This window comes from Prosopis cineraria, unplaced genomic scaffold, assembly GCF_029017545.1.
Source record: "Prosopis cineraria cultivar Desert tree isolate PC_DT_omini unplaced genomic scaffold, ASM2901754v1 PC4, whole genome shotgun sequence".
Classification (NCBI taxonomy): Eukaryota; Viridiplantae; Streptophyta; class Magnoliopsida; order Fabales; family Fabaceae; genus Prosopis; species Prosopis cineraria.
This window is the reverse complement of record NW_026555335.1, coordinates 930,113-949,469: the sequence shown is the minus strand read 5'-3', so window position 1 is coordinate 949,469 and position 19,357 is coordinate 930,113. Positions and strand designations below refer to the sequence as shown.

Genomic DNA, 19,357 nt, shown 5'->3' with positions numbered 1-19,357 from the left:
TAACAATAATATTATCTTTAAATTGTAGAAATCATTCCTTTTATTCTTAAATTTTCTTTCCCACGATCTTATCCATCATCACAACTTTCCAATTTCTCCACCACTTATGATATATAATTTTAGCATGTACATTAAATTTTCTATCAAATCTTTTTAAATATTAAAAAAATATTATATTTAAAATTAAAATCAGTTATTTTAATTTCTTATTTTTAGTTTTAAAATTTTAATTACACAAACACACGATCACATTGAACAATTACAAAGCATGCACAATTTTTTTTTTCAATTCTAATATCATTTAGTGGCTCCATTCCCTTATCAAAACAAGTGAAATCACAAAAATCTCACTCTCTCTGGCTCCTTCCTTCATCATTAATGCCCTCTCATCTCTTGTATCATTTTTCTTGTTAATTTTTCATTCCCAGCCAATGGCATGATGTGGTTGTTATGTGCTTGTAGACATCGAAGGAGCAATTCAATTCATGATAGATCTCATATTCATGGTAGACACCAAGTAATTGCACATAATCATGCATTTTGTAATTTTTTTATTGAACTTTCTTCCATCATTTTAAATCTCTCTTTCATGAGCAACATAACTTAAAAAACTTATTATACTCTATTTCTGTGGAGTAATAGTTTCATAGAATTTAATTAATTTGTTAGTTTTAGGAATATTTATTGTAAATTGCATGATGATTTGCTAATTATTTTACAAATCTTTAGGTATATTAAAATTGGATGAAGAGGAAGACATACATTACCTCAGTTCCTCAAATTAACATCAAGTAATTTTTCTTCCACTCCTCTCTTAGACATCTATTTGTAAATTTTTTTTTGAAAAGTATGCTCATAATAATTTACTCATAGTGATCCAAATTTTTTAATTTTGAATAATATTTTAATGATCTAAGTTTAATTTTAATTTTTATCTAAATTATAAACTTTAAATGAATTAACTGAATTTTAAATTTTTTATTTATATATAATTTGCACTCAACCATAAAATTTGTGTTTTGATCTTTATGATATTTGATATTGTAATATCTCAACTACAAGATTTGGAACCATTGATATTTGAGTTGAAAATTAAGTTTTCAATATATATTAATATGCTTATTTGTTGATATTTATAAATCATAAAAATTACAATACGTCAAAAATTTATCTACCATCACATGATTTAATAGAAAGGATGGAATCGTATAATTTTTATATTTACCTTGTAATCATAATTTCTCATAGACATGTGAGAACACATTGCAAACTATCTAATTATTAGATAGATCTACAAATAATAAAGAAAAAAAATAGAAAATCACAATATCAACACAATTAAAATAATAAATTATATTGTGGTTTATAAAGAAGATATTTCAACAATTATGGGATGTTGGACTTAACCAACCATGGTAGCTTCCCTACGAGAATGCAGAAAAAAAGAAAGCGAAAAAAATTGGTAGATGAGTTGAAGAAAGAAGATGAAAGGTATGAAAAGGAAGACTACCATGATTTTGGACATTTAAAGATTCATGATGAATTTTTTTTATAATGGATTTATGATGAATTCTATAATCTTTGTTTTCATAATTATACACTCATCTTATTAGTTAATATTACAATTTATTTTAGGTAAATTTTTTTCATTTGTATTAATTAATATTCTAAAATAATTGTATTTTAGGTTACAAAAATACACATTGCACGGCACCATACTAGTTTCAATAATAGTGAAATTGGTTAGTTTTAGGTAAAAACTAAGAAGTGATCTCATTGATCTCTTCGTATGACTGTCATGACTAGTTTCAATGTCAACTACTCAACCATCAATTAATTCTTTGATTCACAGCCACGCGTCTATCATAATTAAGTTGTGCCCAGCTGCTTGTGTTTACTTGGTCAATGTGGAGTGAAAATGAAAATTACCATTTTATTATCGTTAGAATTATACATTATTTTTATTTAATAAGATATCTCAATTAATTTTTTTTTATCAAATATACTCATAGGCAGTTGAAGCAGTCAATGATAGACCTTAATTAATTGCAATTAAATGCCTAACCACGAGAGACCTGAATCCAACCAATGTGATATGAACAACTTAATTTGTATTCCCCATCCGAATTAATCTCCCAACAAACGCTTGCTACCGTTGTCAATTAATGTCACAATTAATATTGTAATAAGTGCCGCGAGATAATGTACCTGCACAACTTAGCTTGTTTAAGACTTAAAAAATGGCTGGGCAGCTGCAAGCTTTAGATATCCTTGATCATTTATTGTTCCAGCATCTACGACATAATTATTGATGAAAATTGAAAAATTGCCAGGATAGGATTTGAGCACACAATCTGTTGAATTCTAAAAGATTAATCCCTATACATAGTGTATCTTTAACCAAATTTTTGTATACAAATAAAAGTTTGTTGTTTAATTAAAATCACATTATATCACAATAATTTTTTAATTTTATCCCTAATAATATTAATTAATATCATAGTAATAATGAGTAAAGCACATAATTAATATCTTTTCTCCTTTTTTTAAGATAATAACAAAATTGTCTAATTATCTAAAAATATTATGACACATTTTATACTTAGAAACAAAATAAACTTGCAGAAAATATACCATATATGGGGAGAGAGTATATAGAACAATTTATTATGGCCTGGCCCAAAAATAGAGTATAAACCAAAGAAGTTAAATACTTTGAGCAAAAAAAAGTTACGTACCGGAATACTCCTAGTTACTTTTATTTTAGTCCCCCCCCCCCTCTTTATTGTTTGTGTTCCAACTAAAGCTGGCCAAAAGGAAAAAAAAGAGATCCAATTTCAAAGAAACAATTTTTTGATACTTTGAAGATCTCTTGCTCGAGAACAATAAAGGTGAGTTTCTTTTTTTTTTTTTTAACAACAAAGGTGAGTTCAAGTCAATTCTGTTCTCTTATTTACCACAAAAAAAAATTATTTAATCTTTACAGTTTAAATTTAATTATAAATTAATTTTTAAATTTTAACTTATTATAACTTAATTTTTAAATTTTTAACTCGTTATAACTTAATTTTTGAAATTTTAATTCGGTTGTAAATCTTGTAATTTAGTCCCTAAAGTTTTATCCTTTTAAATATTAATTCCTATATTTAAAAAAATAAAATTACAAAGATTTAAAATATTTTAAAATTTATTATTAATATCTTAAATTACTAAATTGTTTTAATATTTATAATGTCCCATGGCTCCTCTCTTCTTGAGAATTCATACATTCCCTATTAATATATAGATAGCTATCTCTCGAGCATAGGTTTAGGTTCAGCCTCAATGAAAAAATAAAAACAGAGCAAGTTGAAGAAAGAATTGAATATTAATTGATCAAATCATTCATTCCATGATACTCAGATAGATCTTTTGAAGAATTGATTAATCAGATGAGAATAAATTACTATCTGAAATCTTTAGTTTTTCCTCTTTCTCTATCCCTATCTCGTAGGTATAGCGTTTGAATCAATAAAGAACCTTTTCTTTTGTATTTGTATAATATTAAAACAATTTAGTAATTTAAGATATTAGTAATAAATTTTAAAACATTTTAAATCTTTGTAATTTTATTTTTTAAAATATAAGGATCAATATTTAGAGGTTAAAATTTTAAGGACTAAATTCTAAGAAGCAAAGTTCAAGGATTGATTTACAATTGAATCAAAACTTTAAGGACTGAGTTATAATAAGTTAAAGTTCAGGGAATGAGTTACAATTGGATCAAAGCCATAAAAACTAGATGATTTATTTTTCAAAAAAAAAAACTCTGTATTCTTTTCCTCCTATTTAAAGAATATATAAATGACATATTAGTTTTGATCTTAGTTAGAAAGTACTCCGTCCATCTTAAATTATAAAATATTTTTAAATAAAATTTCACATATTAATAAATCTTATTAAATATACTTAACATTCTTATATTTCTAAAATAAAAATATAAACTTTTAAAAATACCCATCATTTAATATATTGAAAGGATAAGGGATATAAATTAATTATAGAAAGAGAAAGAATAATATTGAAATTAATGCATTTGATAAAATCTCAATATATTCAAAGTGTCTTATATTTTGAGATAAAAAAATTCCTTCAAACATACCCTGTAATTTAAGATGGAGAGAGTATTTCATTATTTTTCATACTCATTGTTACATTTCTTCTCTTCTTAAATGTTAGAAAAAACTATTAAAAATATTTTTTTGCCCTTATTAAATGTAGATGTGAAGATTTATTAAATTTTAAAATATAATAATTAATAAGCTTTAAAATTTTTATTAATTTTGATAAAACATGTTGGAAAAAATGTAAAAATAGAATCCAAAATGTAAAGGCTTGACTTAAATAGATTGCCTATATTTATGAATATGAAAAAAAATGATTTAGACTCTATTTAATTTAAAGAAAGAAAAGATGAGGAGAGGGGGAGGGAGGGAAGAGGGGCTCTCCCCCAATTTAGAAGGAGGCTTTGGAGGGGAGCAGAAGGGAAATTTCTCCCCTCCACCTAACCACCCCTCCTCTTGTTTGGATGGAACAAGGGGAGGGGAGAGAAGGTCCCATCATCCCAACCAAACAATATCTTAAGTATTTTAATGTAAAGAGTATAAAGATTAAATAATTATTTTTAATTATGTTTATAAAAAAGTTAATCAATGTGTTGATCTTTTAGTTCACTGATCTCTATATAATATTTTTAATATTATAATTTTTGATGAACCGTTGCATGATTATAGAAATTTTATAATTTTAAATATGACTATAGCTTAATTTTTTGTACGGTTTAACTATGGCTTTGTAATTAAAAAAAAGGAGCACAAAGATCCAAATGAAATTTAAAAATAGTGGTGAACGAGATTTCTTTTATTATGCGGCTGCAGTTCGTATAAAGTGATATTTGGGGGCTAAGGACAAAAGCAGAATACGAATTGGGATCAGCGATGCTTGTTCCACCATAGCCCGTGTCTCGCTCTGGATAACTTTCCAAATTATTCCACAAAAAAAAAAATAATAATAATAACAATAATAAATAAATGAAAACAAAAAAAAGATTATTGTGCTCGCTGGCAAGCAAAGAGAAAAAGAAAATCGGGAGAGAGAGGGAGAGAGAGAGATCTGGGTGACTGTACCAGTCAAGGTGAGTGCTTTCTTTTTCATTTTAATTCCGAAATATGATTTTGAGATTGATGCACCTTAACTTTGATTTAAGAACCATCGTTAATATTGCTATTGGGTATTCATCTTTTCGTGACAAAAACTTGTGCAGAAATGGTTTTAGATAAATGGGGATATGGGCAATCACTTGCAGCTGCATTTGAAATGAAAATGAAAGATTAGAGCATTTAAATCAGAAACAGTCGATATTTTTGGCTTGCTATAGGGATCGTGAAGTTTTAGAGTGGCATGCACTTTTTGTATTTTTGTCTATTATACGGAGAGAAGCAGAAAAGAACTTAACTTTAAAGTCTAACAGGCCATTTAAAGTAAAGTTTCAACTTGTTTGGTTCTTCTGTCTTCGAATCACTTCAATTTGGCCTCCATTTGTTTGTTTTAAGGTTTGTTATCTCCCGGTGTTATGTTCAACTGAAGAAATTAGCGGCTTGATATGTCCTTGGAGCTTTATTATTCGTCAATATGAGAATGTTGCCGGTTTGCTCAGTCACCCCACGCTACTCATTGTCTTCCCAGGTGAAAATTAATTCGCTGAATCCTAAATTTCTGTTTGCTTTCTTTCTGTAAGTTAATTGATTTTATAGGCAGGTTTCTTGATAAATGAAATAAAAGAATTCAATGTTAATGGCTGAATTTCTGAAACATCACCTTATTGTAAAATATGAATCTGTGAACCCAATGTTAATGTGACATGACTTGTAACAACTGCTAGTTGGAAAAGTTAAAGAAAGAGAAACGCTTGACGGGATTGTATTCTGATTGGGGTGGAGTCCCTTTGTTGTAAAATCAGTTCAGGATCATTGAACCATGATAAAGTAGAAAACTAGAAATGCTTTATATTCTTCATCTGCGTGCTCAGAAATTTGTTCTTGGATGAAAAAGAGAAAAAGCCTGACAGTTTGGTGTTACTTGTGAAATTGAGATATGTGACTATCATTTTCTAGGGCCTATGCGAAGTGCTTTTAACCTTGTAACGATAAATCATGCAGATTCCATTGTATGGGGGATCTGTATATCCATTGCAGAAGGATCTTGAAGGTAGATGCATTATGGATGATGTCCATCTGGGTTTGCAAAATGGAACCCACTCCGTGAGGAATCCATTTATTGCACAAGCTACAAAGTCTGTCTGCTGTAGCATTGCTAATGGTGCTGAACAATCAGTCTATGCGGAGTTTCCTGGCAGATTTTCCTCTCTAAATGAACCAGGACACCTTGAGTGCAAATTTACAAACACATGGAATTATTCACCAGTGACAGCAAGTGGACACCATTCACTGACTTGTGGGGAACTCATATATGTTGAAAATTATGATACATCATCTGTCCCAGAGAGATTGATGGACCTAACTGAACAGTCAACTGAAGGATCAGAAACATTATTTAGTACTGACATTGTGTCAGAGAAGCTCACCCCTATGCCTGAATCAATTATAGTGGACAATGAATCATTAGGCAGCACAAAAGCAAGTATTGGTGATATGTTTTCTGGAATCAGCAAGTCATTTGATGCATCAATTAGCGAGGGAGAAAATGCTTTTCAAAGCTCACTTGATACAGCCACTTCTTTGATGAGATCTGTCATTGATAATGTTACTAAATCTGTGGACAATGCTTTTGGTGGAGCCCTTTCTTCTGTCAATCAAACAGGGGAATTAGCGAATAAGAAATTGGCTCGCTTTTCAAGTGATATAAGCGGAATCACAAGCAAAGCACCTGCTTTTGCTATTGATGTATTCCGAAGCACAATCATAGCAGTAGAGAGTTCGTTAGTAAGTGTGGCTTCCCATGTGGTCTACCTATATGGTTCAGCCAAGGAGCTTCTTCCTGTAGGAATCAGGGATGCGGTAAATGTGTATGAATCTAAAGCTTCTCAAATATTGAGGCCGATTGGGTCTGCATCTCGGGAGGTAACATTTGGTGGCTTAATAAGTTTTTATTAGGGTTGCCAACTCTTAGCCTTCCTTGATCCTAAGTCTTACCTTCACTGACCACTTTAATGTGTGGTTAATGGTTGTTTGAAACTACATACTTGTACTATCAAATGAATGCTCTGCTTCCTGGCTGGTCACTCACCTCCTCTGGTTTAGCAAATTTCTTTGCGGTGACTTGCAGTGGAAATCTCCCATATTCCCTGCTCTAAATATGCACTATTTGATTTCACAGACGAGATTACTTTGTTAGAATTATTGCAAGCAGTTCATCTATTATAGGATAACGGTTTATGTCCCATCAGCAGATATTCACAACAGTCTATTCATTGGAGAAGAGTCTTGGCTTGGATCCAAATGATCCAATTGTTCCATTTGTTGTTGTTGTGGGCTCTTCAGCCGCAATATGGTATAAATTTGTATTTTCCCAAAGTTCATTTTGTTGCTTGTTTATAGAGGAGGCTTAGATATCTATTAAGAAGGCTATCTAAAACAGTTGTCAGATATGTGCAGGGCTGTCTATCGGTTGTGGGCATATGGAGGTTACTCTGGAGATTTATCTCCTAAATCAGCTTTGGACCTCTTGTCTGGGAATGAAAATGCTTCACTTATAGATATCCGAAATGAGGCAAGTGATTTTTAATTTTCTGGCTTAATAATCTGAGGATTCTGGAAAAGTTATAAAGCGTATGAAAGGAAAGTCAAGTTACCCATGTCCCTTGATGCCCATTCTACTTCTTCTACTAATCCATTTACAAATTCAAACCATGTTCCTTGTTATAAAGGAAATTCTGTGTTTGTGTTTCAGTAGGTTTTGGCCAATTATTTTGGTATGATATCATAATTGATCTAATGTCTTCTTGGGGTTTTTTTTTTCGGCTGGTTATTTCCATTCTGCAGGATCTGAGAGAAAAAGATGGTATTCCTGATCTTCGGCGGGCTGCACGGTTTCGCTATGCAAGCATAACTCCACTGGAGGTTAGTTTACATCATTATGTTGTAAAGAATAGGTGGCAAGGATGATTGTTGCATGCTGTTTTTTTTTTTTAAATTGAATCATTAAACAAATCCAGAACACTAACCCCTTGCTTTATTGATCAAGATGTTTTAGCAATCTCGGCCTAGTAACCTTTGTCTACTAACTACTAACTGAACATACTATGTTATCTTCAGGTTGATAGTTCCGTTAGGAAGTTGTTCAAGAGTGAAAGAGACCTTAATGACTCCATGATTGCTGTTGTTATTCGAAATTTGAAGATTGTAAAGGTATGTAGTGTCTCTGAACAAGATACAGTACTCTTTCCTTATTTTTCTTTGTATGAACTACAAAGTGAAATCATGAAACTATAGAGCGATATTGGCAATTGTCAAGGTCTGCTTCAATTGAAAAGCTTAAGTTATTGAGGGAAAAGCCATGAATTATAATCTCTGACAATGATTAAACACGAAAGTATATACGCTTTATAAGCCAAGTATTATATTCTTCCATGGATTTTTAAATGGGATTTTGAAGTGCCTTTATATTTTTTCATCTTGCAATGAGAGTCCATGGTGAGAAATCACAATTTCTATTGATGAGATTTCTATCTGTTTACTCATTGCATGTGGCTAGGATTTGACATGTGGAATAATATCTCAGAATGTTCTTTTCTCTGACGTGTAGGACAGCTCCAAGGTTATAGTCTTGGATTTTGATGGTGGTCGTTCCAAAGGCGTTGCAAGATCCTTGAGGAAAATTGGGGTCAAGGCAAGTCTATCTTTGCCTTGGAAAATTTTAATATGGGTTCCCTTGTAATGAAGATGGCATAAAAAAAATCTTTTTTTGTTTTGTTCTGTAAAAACCTCCCTTGTGTTGTGATATTTGGGGGCTAGATAAAGAGTTCATTGAAATCAGAATTTGTCTTTGAAGGCTAGAGTTGAAGATAACTGCCCTGTGGAAAAGTATTGCAGCTGATTGAAGAGGATTGGGATTATACAAGTTGTTGATATGGATGTAAGATGAAATTTTGATAATCTGAGTTAAGAATATAAGAGAAAAATCTGGACAGTAACAAAAATCCGAGTAAGCTGGCACGCTCATGAAATTTGATAATCTAGAAGATCAGGATTGTACAAGTTTTTTGATATGTTTATAAGCTTGCTGCTAAGTGCAGTTTCTTGATAAATGTACCACTTTGGCTCCACCTTATTGTTCAATATTTTTGCTAGTATTTATTACATTGATTCTCTCCTCAGCAGCAACTTTGTCATGCATATATGTAGCTGTTTATTACCTAATTGTTTCAGTGAAAATATGGTAAACTTTGGCTGCAAATTTAATAGGTGGTTATTTGTGAGATCTAATTTACAATGCTCAAGCTGACAAGTCTTTGTCTCTGTAATCTAAAAATGTCAAATGAAAATTTGGTTGGATATGAATGATAAAGTTCTATGTGCCCTGAGCTCAAATTAGCATGCATTTCTTGCTCAATACAAAATATATTATTGTCATGTACCAATATTATTATGAACCAAGTTTGGTTACATCACATTTCCTTGACTCTATACTGACTTGGTGTTAATGGGGCTTTCTTAGCAGTAGTTTTTTGGCCTTGATTCAACAAATAAACAAAATGTACTATTACTTAACCTTTGAAATCTAATCAATCCAAATCTTGGGGTGTGATATGATAACTCTGCATGATATTACAGAATCCATACTTGGTTCAAGGTGGTTTTCAGTCTTGGGTGAAACAAGGCCTCCGTGTCAAGGAACTCAAACCTGAGACAACACTTACCTTACTAAATGAGGTATTAATCAAACTGTTCCTTTATATCTGGTCTTTCAGTGATACCAAATCTAGTTATCTACGTTATCAAAACAGTGGGATGAAAGTTCTATGGGGTTAAGCATATGGTGCTACTACATGAGTCAAATATGTTGTCTAGATTGCATATATTTTCTGTAACGATAAAAGGAGTTGTGTGTGTTAATAATAATTTTAACCTTCCTGCATTAATTTGGTGTCAAATTCCTGTTTATGTGCGACATGTATTGTTGAGCTTGCTTCATTGGTAACAATTTACATTTTCTTGGAGTTTGTATTTGAGCAATGAATATTTTAATTGTTTTACAGGAAGCTGAAGCAATTCTAGAGGATCTTCGCCCTTCTCCTTTGCAAATTTTAGGATATGGCATGGTAAGCGTGATGTTACCTGTAGCAAATCTTATTATTATTATTTTTTAAATTGTTGTGTCATTTTGGTTGGATTTTGTTTATTTAAAGCTATTACAATGTAGATGACTGATTGTAGTCATTTTCTCTTCCATTTCATAACCCTAGAGCAGAACCAAATTTTTTGCAGGGCAACTGGTGTTTAGCCAAATAGCAAACAAACAAACAACTCAAATGTGAAAAGAATTTGATTGTTATCTCATGTTCTGTCATTTTGTATGTTTGCTCTGCCAGTTTCAGAAATTAACTTTGTGTAGCTTAAATATATAATTGATAGAATTTTAACAGATTATCAGCTACAATTTTTGTTGATTATTTCAGCTATTTATTCATTACCAAGTAGGATTCTTCAATTTAGCTTTGAAGTGATTGTGTTCCATTTTATGTTATTTGTTACTCGCTAATAAATGCAACTACTTTTGATTCAGGCTGTTATTGCAGGGTTGTATGCATTATTAGGTGCGTACCTTTTCTCCCTCAAGACTATTAATTTGCTGTAAATTGAAAAATGGTGATTCTTAGATTTACGTCTAAAACCTGCTCCATATATCATATTCTTCTAATCTAGGGTTCCATTGAAATCCTAATACCTTGAGGGGCTGGGGATAGCATCAGGAATTGAAATGATAGAGGACTTCCTAGAAAAGCTTGAAATTCTGAAGCGGATGTGGAGAAAATTTTCTAGTGAATGTGGCACTATCTGCTAACGGAATACAATCTAACTAGCTATTATAATCACGTAAAAGCATCTAAATGTGGAATTTTCACTTCACCGCCTAACAACTCACATGATCCTACATTTGCTATCATAAAATTTGTTCATCAACCATTTTTCATCATCTATTGTAACATGCATCAATGCTAAAATATCTTGTTGCCAAGCATCCTAGCTTCCAAGGCACCACTAGAGTAGGAAAAATAATTTGTATTAAAAAAAAAGAACAACTATGATGCTGATAGAGGTCTGCTCTATAATAACTTTCTAACAGAAAATTAGATGCAAGAAGTGACCGGATAAGAGAAATTTTGAGGTTTTGATATCAATGCATAGTACCGAATCAGTGTTACAAAAGGACAAGTCACTGATTTTGGCTAAAACCCTATTCCCTAAAAATAGAAACAAGAATTACAGCAAAAGAAATATAGGAAACATAGCAGATCCCTCACTGGTGTTCGCTCTAACTCTCAAAACATGATCCTGAATGCCAACCAAAACAATCAACAAAATATTAAGGCAAGCCAAAAGATAATCCTAGCATCTAAACTGAATCTATAGCCACCCTACAACACATAATGACTTAATCCTCATTTGCTGGACCCGCAGAATAATAATTCTGATCTGCTGGATAATTCTTTTCTACTCCTTGTCCTTTCCTTAATTTCCTCTTAATATGTTTGAACATATCCTGAGGTTGCATCATTGCCCTCCCCTAAAAGCTTCAACTTGTCCTCGAGGGGAAATTCAGGAAATTGTTTAGAGATGGTGTCAGCTTCTTCCCATGAATTTTCAAATTCTGGTATGTCTTTCCACTTTACTAAAATTTCCCATTGGCTAGACATAAGTTTTCGAACCTTGCGGATGTCTTGAGGTTGCACTTGTAACTCAAATTCTGCAGAAAGAGCTGGGGGAATAGTGGGAGCCATAAGTGCTGAACACACTGATTTTTTTAAGCTGGGAAATGTAGAAGACTGGATGAATACAAGTAGTAGGAGGGAGGTCCAGCTTGTATGCAACTTTGCCAACCTTCTTTGTGACTTTAAAAGGCCCGTAGAAATGAGGACTGAGCTTCTCATTAATCCTTTTGGCCAACGATCTCAGCCTATATGGTCTGATTTTGACAGAAACCAAGTCATCCCCTTCCAATTGAACATCTAGCCTATGCTTGTCAACCTGTTTCTTCATTTTTTCCTGTGCCAAAGCAAGGTTTTCTTTTAAAATAACTATGATGCAGTTTCTGGATTGTATCTGTTCATTGACAGCCTCTATGCCCGAAGGTTCATCATTCAACTTAAAGAATACAGGAGGATCATGTCCATACATTGCCTTAAAAGGAGTCATACCTGTAGCCCCTTGATGATAAGTATTGTACCAATACTTTGCCCAAGCCAAACCATTGCACCTGCTAAGTAGGCTTCTTATTTGCAAAACAACGCAAATAAGTCTCCAAACTCCTATTCAACACTTCCGTTTGGCCATCAAACTCAGGATGATACACTAAACTAAGACAAAGTTGAGTTCCAGCCTGCTTGAACAATTCCTTCCAAAATTGGCTCACAAACACCCTATCTCTATCCAACACAATGGTCTTAGGAAAACCATGTAATTTAGCAATTTCATTTATGAACTTTTCAGCAACATCTTTTTCTGTGAAAGGGTGTGCTAAAGCCAAAAAATGAGCATATTTTGTGAGCCTGTCAACCACAACGAGTATGACATCATATTGCTTGGATTTTGGAAGGCTGGTGATGAAGTCCATGCTAATATCCTTCCAAACTTGTTGAGGGATTGGCAACGGTTGTAATAAACCAGCTGGAGACAAGGCTTGATATTTCTTGTTTTGACATACATCACATTGTGATACGTAGTGTTGGATGTCACTCTTTATGCTTTCCCATTATGCCACATTAGAGAGCCTTTTGTAAGTGCGCAAGTAACCTGAGTGGCCTCCAACCGGTGAATCATGAAATTCCTTCAATAGTAAAGGAACTCTGGTAGAGTTCCTAGGCAGCATCAGTCAGCCCTCATATTGTAAACACCCCTTCACAATGCTGTACCCCTCCACACCTCCTTGTTTGGTAATGACTTGTTGAAACACAGCACTTAATTTAGGGTTGGCTTGCACTTTTTTTCCCACTCTTCAATCTCATCATGTTGCCATAAAGAAAATCCATGCATTTCCAGAATTTCCTCCCTCTTTGAGAGGGCATCTTCTGCTCTATTTTCCTTGCCCAGCTTGTAGATGATTTCAAACTTGAATCCCATTAATTTAGAGATCCAGTGCTGCTGATTTTCTTCAACAGGTCGCTGCTCCAGCAAGTATTTCAAGGCCTTTTGGTCTGTTCTTATGATAAATTTCTGTCCCCATAAATAATGGTGCCATCTTTTTGCTGCCATAACAATTGCCATGAGTTCTCTCTCATAAATAGAGCATTGTTGGGCTCTATTAGAGAGTTTTTGACTGTAATAAGCTACTGGTCAGCCATTTTGCATCAACACTGCACCCACTCCAGAGCCGGAAGCATCAGTTTCTATCTCAAACGGAACAGAAAAATTGGGCATGGCAAGGACTGGAAGGGAAGTCATGGCTGTCTTGAGGTTGTTAAAGGCTTCTTCAGATGCCGGAGTCCATTTAAATACATCCTTCTTGAGTAAATCAGTGAGAGGGCTGGCTATCTTTCCATAATTCTTGACAAATCTTCTGTAATGCCTTGTCAACCCTAGGAAGCCCCTTAGAGACTTCACATTTGTGGGCCATGGCCACTGCACCATGCTCTCAATCTTGTTTGGATCTGCCTGCATCCCCTCCTTAGATATGACATGGCCAAGGCACTCAATTCTCGATTGGGCAAAAGTGCATTTTTTGAGATTGATCACCAACTGATTCTCTTTTAGAATTGTCAAAACAACTTCTAAATGCTTCAAATGAGTTGTTAAATAATGACTATATGTAAGAATGTCATCAAAAAACACAAGCATAAATTTTCCTAATTGCTCATGAAATACCTCATTCATTAAAGCTTGGAAGGTAAAAGGAGCATCGCTTAGACCAAATGGCATTACCTTGAACTCATAATGACCCTCATGAGTTCTGAAAGTGGTCTTGTGCTCATCTGCAGCCAGGATTCTGCTCTGATGATACCTAGATTTTAAGTCTAGCTTTGTAAACATGATTACCCCCTTCAATTCATCCAATAACTCATCAATGATTGGTATGGGAAATTTATCGGGCACCGTAATTTTGACTAGTAAGACTGGATTGGAATAAGGGCTGCTACTAGGTTGAATGATGCCTGCCTTCAACATATCTTGCACCATCTTCTCAATTTCATTTTTTTGTGCATAAGGGTATCTATAGGGACATATATTTGGGGGTTACTCCCCTGGTTTAGTTAATATGGCATGATCCTTAGAATGTTGGGGAGGTAATCCCTCTAAAGGTTGACAAACCATGGTGAATTTGTCTAGTAGTTTCTGAACCTCAGGAGAGAGGCACATAGAATCTGCTGCTGTCAATTTGAAGGTTATTCCATTATACTCAAGCATGAAACCCTCTCCTCTCTTCTGCACAGATCTCATGAGAGATTTGAATGAGTCTTGAGCCTTAGTCAAGGTTAGATCACTTGTCAAACACACCTTGCTTTCCTTCTTCCCAATCTTCATGGTCAATTGTCCCCCGTTAACCTTTACTTCACCCAATGACTTCAACCATTCCACTCTTAGGATAGCATCCACACCACTAAGCAGAAAGGGGTAGAAAGTTTGAGTAACATCTACACCTTACACCTTTAATTTAAGGTCCTTACAGTGTTGTCGGCCTTTAATTCTAAACCTGTCACCCACTGTGATGAAGTAAACAGCAATTTCTTCCACTGGAATTCTGGCCTTGCTGATCAATTCCTCTGCTATGAAGTTGTGGGTGGCGCCACTATCAATTGGAAGTATGATTTCGGTTTCTCCAAGCTTCCTGTGCACCTTTATGGTATGATTGCCTCTAAAACTCACCATGGAATTTAAGGATAATTCCATTCTGGTGTCTCCTTCAATTTTGGTGTCTTCTTCAATGAGCTTGGTCACTTGTTTTGAATTTTCCTCCTTTTTTTCTGGCTCTAACTCCAGAATCATCACATGCAAATTTTTGTTCTTGCAAGTGTGATTTGGACCAAAGTTAGCAGCCCGTTTGAAACACAATCCAAGTTCTCTTCGTCATATGACTTTAGCATCAGAAAGTTGTTGGGTTTGTCCCATATCTGTTCGATGCTACATTTGTCGTACTACTACTCATTTTCAAGTCTCCCGTCTTCACATCGGCGCATTTTTGGATCCCTGAATTTGCAATTGTTGGAGCGCCCTTCATGCAAAATGGGGAAGGAGAAGGTGGGGAAGAGAATATAGAAAAGAGATAAAAAGGGTCAGTAAAAAGAATAGAGAGGAGAAAACCTCAGAGGATAGTCAAGATAACAGTAACTCTTATTCAATCAAATATGTGTACAAATCAGATGAGTTGAGGTGCTATTCATAAGCCTCAACCCAACCCTAAAAATAAATGCGTAAAAAGTTTAGAAATTCTAAATTGAATAAAAAAGAACAATAAATGAAAAGATAATAATAATGTTGAAAGATAACAATAATTCAAATTAAAATAAAATATGTGTAATTGATATGAGAACAAAATATTTTCGATCTTCAAATTTGCAATATCCTTGTAATATCTTCACTTATTTCTTTTTAATTTTCTTTCCATCAGCCCTTGTTGGACTTGGGCATATGAGTGACCTGAGTGTAGGGGTTTTAGGCTGCTTCATTTTTGGGCCCACTCTGAAGATGTTGGGCTCACAAGTAACAGGTCTCTTTAGCCCTTTCCAACACTTGATTCCTCTCGTCAATCCTAAGGGACATCTCCATGACCTCTCAAAGAGTTCTAGTAGCCGTGAGTTTTAATTTGGCCTTGATATCTGGTTTCAACCCTGTCCTGAAGGTACCACTCAACATGTCTCAGACGCATCTCCAACCATGGCTGACATGCATTCAAATTCTTCCACATATTCTCGTACAAAGTTTTCGTGTTTGACTGCAAACATCATCTCATACTCATCCCCACGCTGCGAAGGATGAAATCATCATAAGAGCTCTTGCTTAAACTTAGTCCTGCTCTGAACGGGTGCTCGAATCTCTACCCATTAATACCAATTCAAAGCTTTCCCTTTGAGACAGACAACGGTGGTCGGCCTCAAGCTTCTCCGTGTCGGTGATAGCATTAATTCGGAAGTACCTCTCTACCCTGAAGAGCTATCCAATGGGATCCTCTCCCACAAAGATAGGTAACTCAAGTTTCTGGCATCTTTCTATTCCTCTTTCATGATCTCTGTTACTCCCTGTAGTCTTTTCATGGTTGTGGCTTTGTTGTTTGTTACCACTAGATTCAGCCCAACTGTTCTGTTTCTCCACTATTTGCTCCAATGTCCCTTGCATCTTTTGCATCATGTCTTTCATTAGGTTCATTTTCCTGGTCAAGCTTCCAACAGATTCTTTCAGCTCCTATACCTCTGGGTCCGCATAAGGTACTCTCTCTGCGATAACTCGTGCTCAGGAGGTCCGTGGATTGCACCGCTTTGATACCAATTGATAAAGCTTTGCTCTATAATAACTTTCTGACAGAAAATTAAATGCAAGAAGTGACTAGATAAGGGAAATTTTGAGGTTTTGATATTAATGCATAATACCGAATCAATGTTACAAAAGGGAAAGTCACTGATTCTAGTCAAAACCCTATTCCCTAAAATAGAAACAAGAATTACAACAAAAGAGATATAAGTAACATAACAGATCCCTCACTGGTGTTCGAGAGACCAACACTCTCCTCACTTCTGTCTAACTCTCAAAACATGACATGAGTGCCAACCAAAACAATCAACATAGTATTAAGGCAAGCCAAAAGAAGATCCTAGCATCTAAACTGAATCTATAGCCACCTTACAACGCATAATGATTTAATCCTCATGTGGTGGACCCTCAGGATAATAATTCTAATCTGCTGGATAATTCTTTTCTACTTGCTGTCCTTTCCTCAATTTGCTCTTATATGTCTGAACACATCTCGAGGTTGCATCAGATGCTTCTTATATGAAAACTTAACGGCTCATCACAATACTGTTCACCATCTTGAATTGAGATTAGGCTACTTCGATTGTTCTGATATGACAAAGCACGATCTCTTTTGTCAGAGTGGGAGAAGTCATTGCAGTTAATTGGTGTTTTCGGCCTCAGTCTGGTATGCAGTATTCTCCCTGCAAGACGTTCATTTAATTTCTTTCAATGTAGTTTTGTAATGCGTGGCCATAGTGAAACTTTTTGGAGTAGATGAAATGAGCTGGCGCAGATGTCATGAAGGAAATCCTCTTGTGAATCTCTATCAAGTTTGTTTGGAAATAGCATTTTTGCTGGCCTTATCTTATTCAATCATGATTGCTGGGGTGAATTGTGTATCATGACTCTAAGCCTTTACACTTCTCTTTTCCTCATAAACATTGCTTTATATTGACCAGACAATCTATCGGAGGGTGACATCATATGAGGATTCTGAAGATCTTAAGCAAGATGTGAGGTTAGTGTACTCCACGATCCATGGTTGGTCATATAATCATGTTACACATATATTTTTGCAATTTTATTGGTGAAATGTTTTTAATCATGTTCACATGTTATCTTATGAAGAAAAATATATGCAGTGTCATAAAGTATCTGTCATGAGCTTTCCAATTCTCATGTTATGAATCTGTTATCTATAAATTAAATTTCATTTCTGGATAACTAGAGATTGTTACTTGAGACTCTGGAACTTTGATGCGCGAGATTAACGCTGAATTGTCTTAACCTAATGTTGCAATATATAGACAGGAAATTCATGATTCGAGGTGGGTGAAAGATCCAAAAGTTTTTAAGACAACCCGGCAACTAGTTCGCATCCTAAATTTCATGTAGCTAAGCCAACTCTTTAGAATAATAGGCTACGTACTTGTTTGTCATTCTTTAATAAAGTGACGAAATTCTTGATTCATTCTGCCTAAAAAGTAGAAATAAAGAAATATTTAGAAATGGAAGTCAGTGACAGTTTACATCATAGAATGATAAATAGGCATGAAATGTGATTTCTCAGATTAGGAGCTTATCATTTTTAAAATAATATTTTCTGAGTTTTATCTTGTTCTCAATCTCTGTCTCCCAGTATTATAAAATAAAAGTGAAATTACTGAATTTTATTGAAGAAAAACAAAGAATGGATCCTGAAATTACAAACTTATAAATGGTCGAATTTGAGCTTGTCACGTTGCTTTGTTTTTCACAAGGTTGTTGCTTACACCCGTGAGACTTGGAGCTCAAGCAGTTTCTTGGATTTCTGGAAAAGTAGAAACGAACCGCATAGGGTTGCCTACTTCGCCTTCATCATTAGATGTTCAGAACCGAGTTTTGCAGGCAGCTGCAAAGCATGAATCTCAACCGTCGGATGCTGAAAGTATCCAAGATTCACCGGTTCCTGAACCATCACTTCCTCTCAACGAGAATGCATGACTTTATACAGATGGTCATGTGCTAACATGAGAAGAGGACAGTCACAGCGAGTTAACTTCCATGACATTGTTCGACCTTTCTAAACATCTTATAAGATGATTCTGTACAAGTTATTGAATGAATAAGCAAGTTCTGTACAATTCAATAGTGAATTAATGAACAAGTATTGCGTATGCACCACTTAAAGCACTTGTACACCCAATACGGTTATTAAAGATTCCTTCCAAGCATGGAATGGAGAACTGTGATTTTACGACAATCTGAGTATCATGTTTAGAGTGAGAAGAACGGAGGCAAGAGAAAAGAGGGGAAGTTCAAAAACAGGAAAATCGGAAGAGAAATGAAGCATTAAATGAACCAGTTTTGTACATTCAAGAAGAATAAAGTATTCAGCACTTGAGGTTCATTCTATATGCTTATTTAAGGCTTCTGCCTTGAGTTGGGAAGGCTTAAAAATTCTGTGACAATCCTAGTATCAAATGTGAGTATCAAGTTGGTTTAGGTATTGCAACAGGTTCACTTTAGAGAGAGAGAGACAGGTTTTACTTTGATGACATGAGAACAGCAGCATTGCATAAACTACTCCTTGTGTATGTAGTGGACCACCGCTTACTCCTAAATGATATCTGCAATAAACTCTTTATTATCTTATCATCAATCAATACAAAAACTCTGATATCCTTGTTCGTGATCAAATTCTTAACCATTAGGCTTAT

General features: G+C 34.3%; 1 protein-coding gene across 2 annotated transcripts; it reads left to right on the top strand.

Annotated features, from left to right (window-relative positions):
* Positions 1-5,016: 5,016 nt before the first annotated feature.
* On the top strand, positions 5,017-18,900 carry LOC129309432 (calcium sensing receptor, chloroplastic). Of its 2 annotated transcripts, XM_054951008.1 has the most exons (14): positions 5,017-5,173; positions 5,592-5,724; positions 6,198-7,118; positions 7,448-7,548; positions 7,653-7,767; positions 8,040-8,117; positions 8,313-8,405; positions 8,803-8,886; positions 9,831-9,929; positions 10,256-10,318; positions 10,783-10,813; positions 17,297-17,343; positions 17,618-17,676; positions 18,419-18,900. In XM_054951008.1, exons 2-14 carry the CDS (start codon positions 5,671-5,673, stop codon positions 18,639-18,641), a joined length of 1,968 nt encoding a protein of 655 aa, XP_054806983.1. In that variant the 5' UTR covers positions 5,017-5,173; positions 5,592-5,670; the 3' UTR covers positions 18,642-18,900. The 2 variants fall into 2 exon arrangements, with proteins under 2 accessions (XP_054806983.1, XP_054806984.1); XM_054951009.1 differs by lacking the exon at positions 17,297-17,343 and having other exon boundaries at positions 18,419-18,558.
* The last annotated feature ends 457 nt before the right edge of the window (positions 18,901-19,357 follow it).

Coding starts and splice junctions, on each gene's coding strand:
- LOC129309432 (XM_054951008.1), top strand. CDS start 5,671: ATGAGAATGTTGCCGGTTTGCTCAGTCACCCCACGCTACTCATTGTCT. Junction 7,549..7,652: donor GGCTCTTCAGCCGCAATATG/GTATAAATTTGT, acceptor AGATATGTGCAG/GGCTGTCTATCGGTTGTGGG. Junction 10,319..10,782: donor AAATTTTAGGATATGGCATG/GTAAGCGTGATG, acceptor CTTTTGATTCAG/GCTGTTATTGCAGGGTTGTA.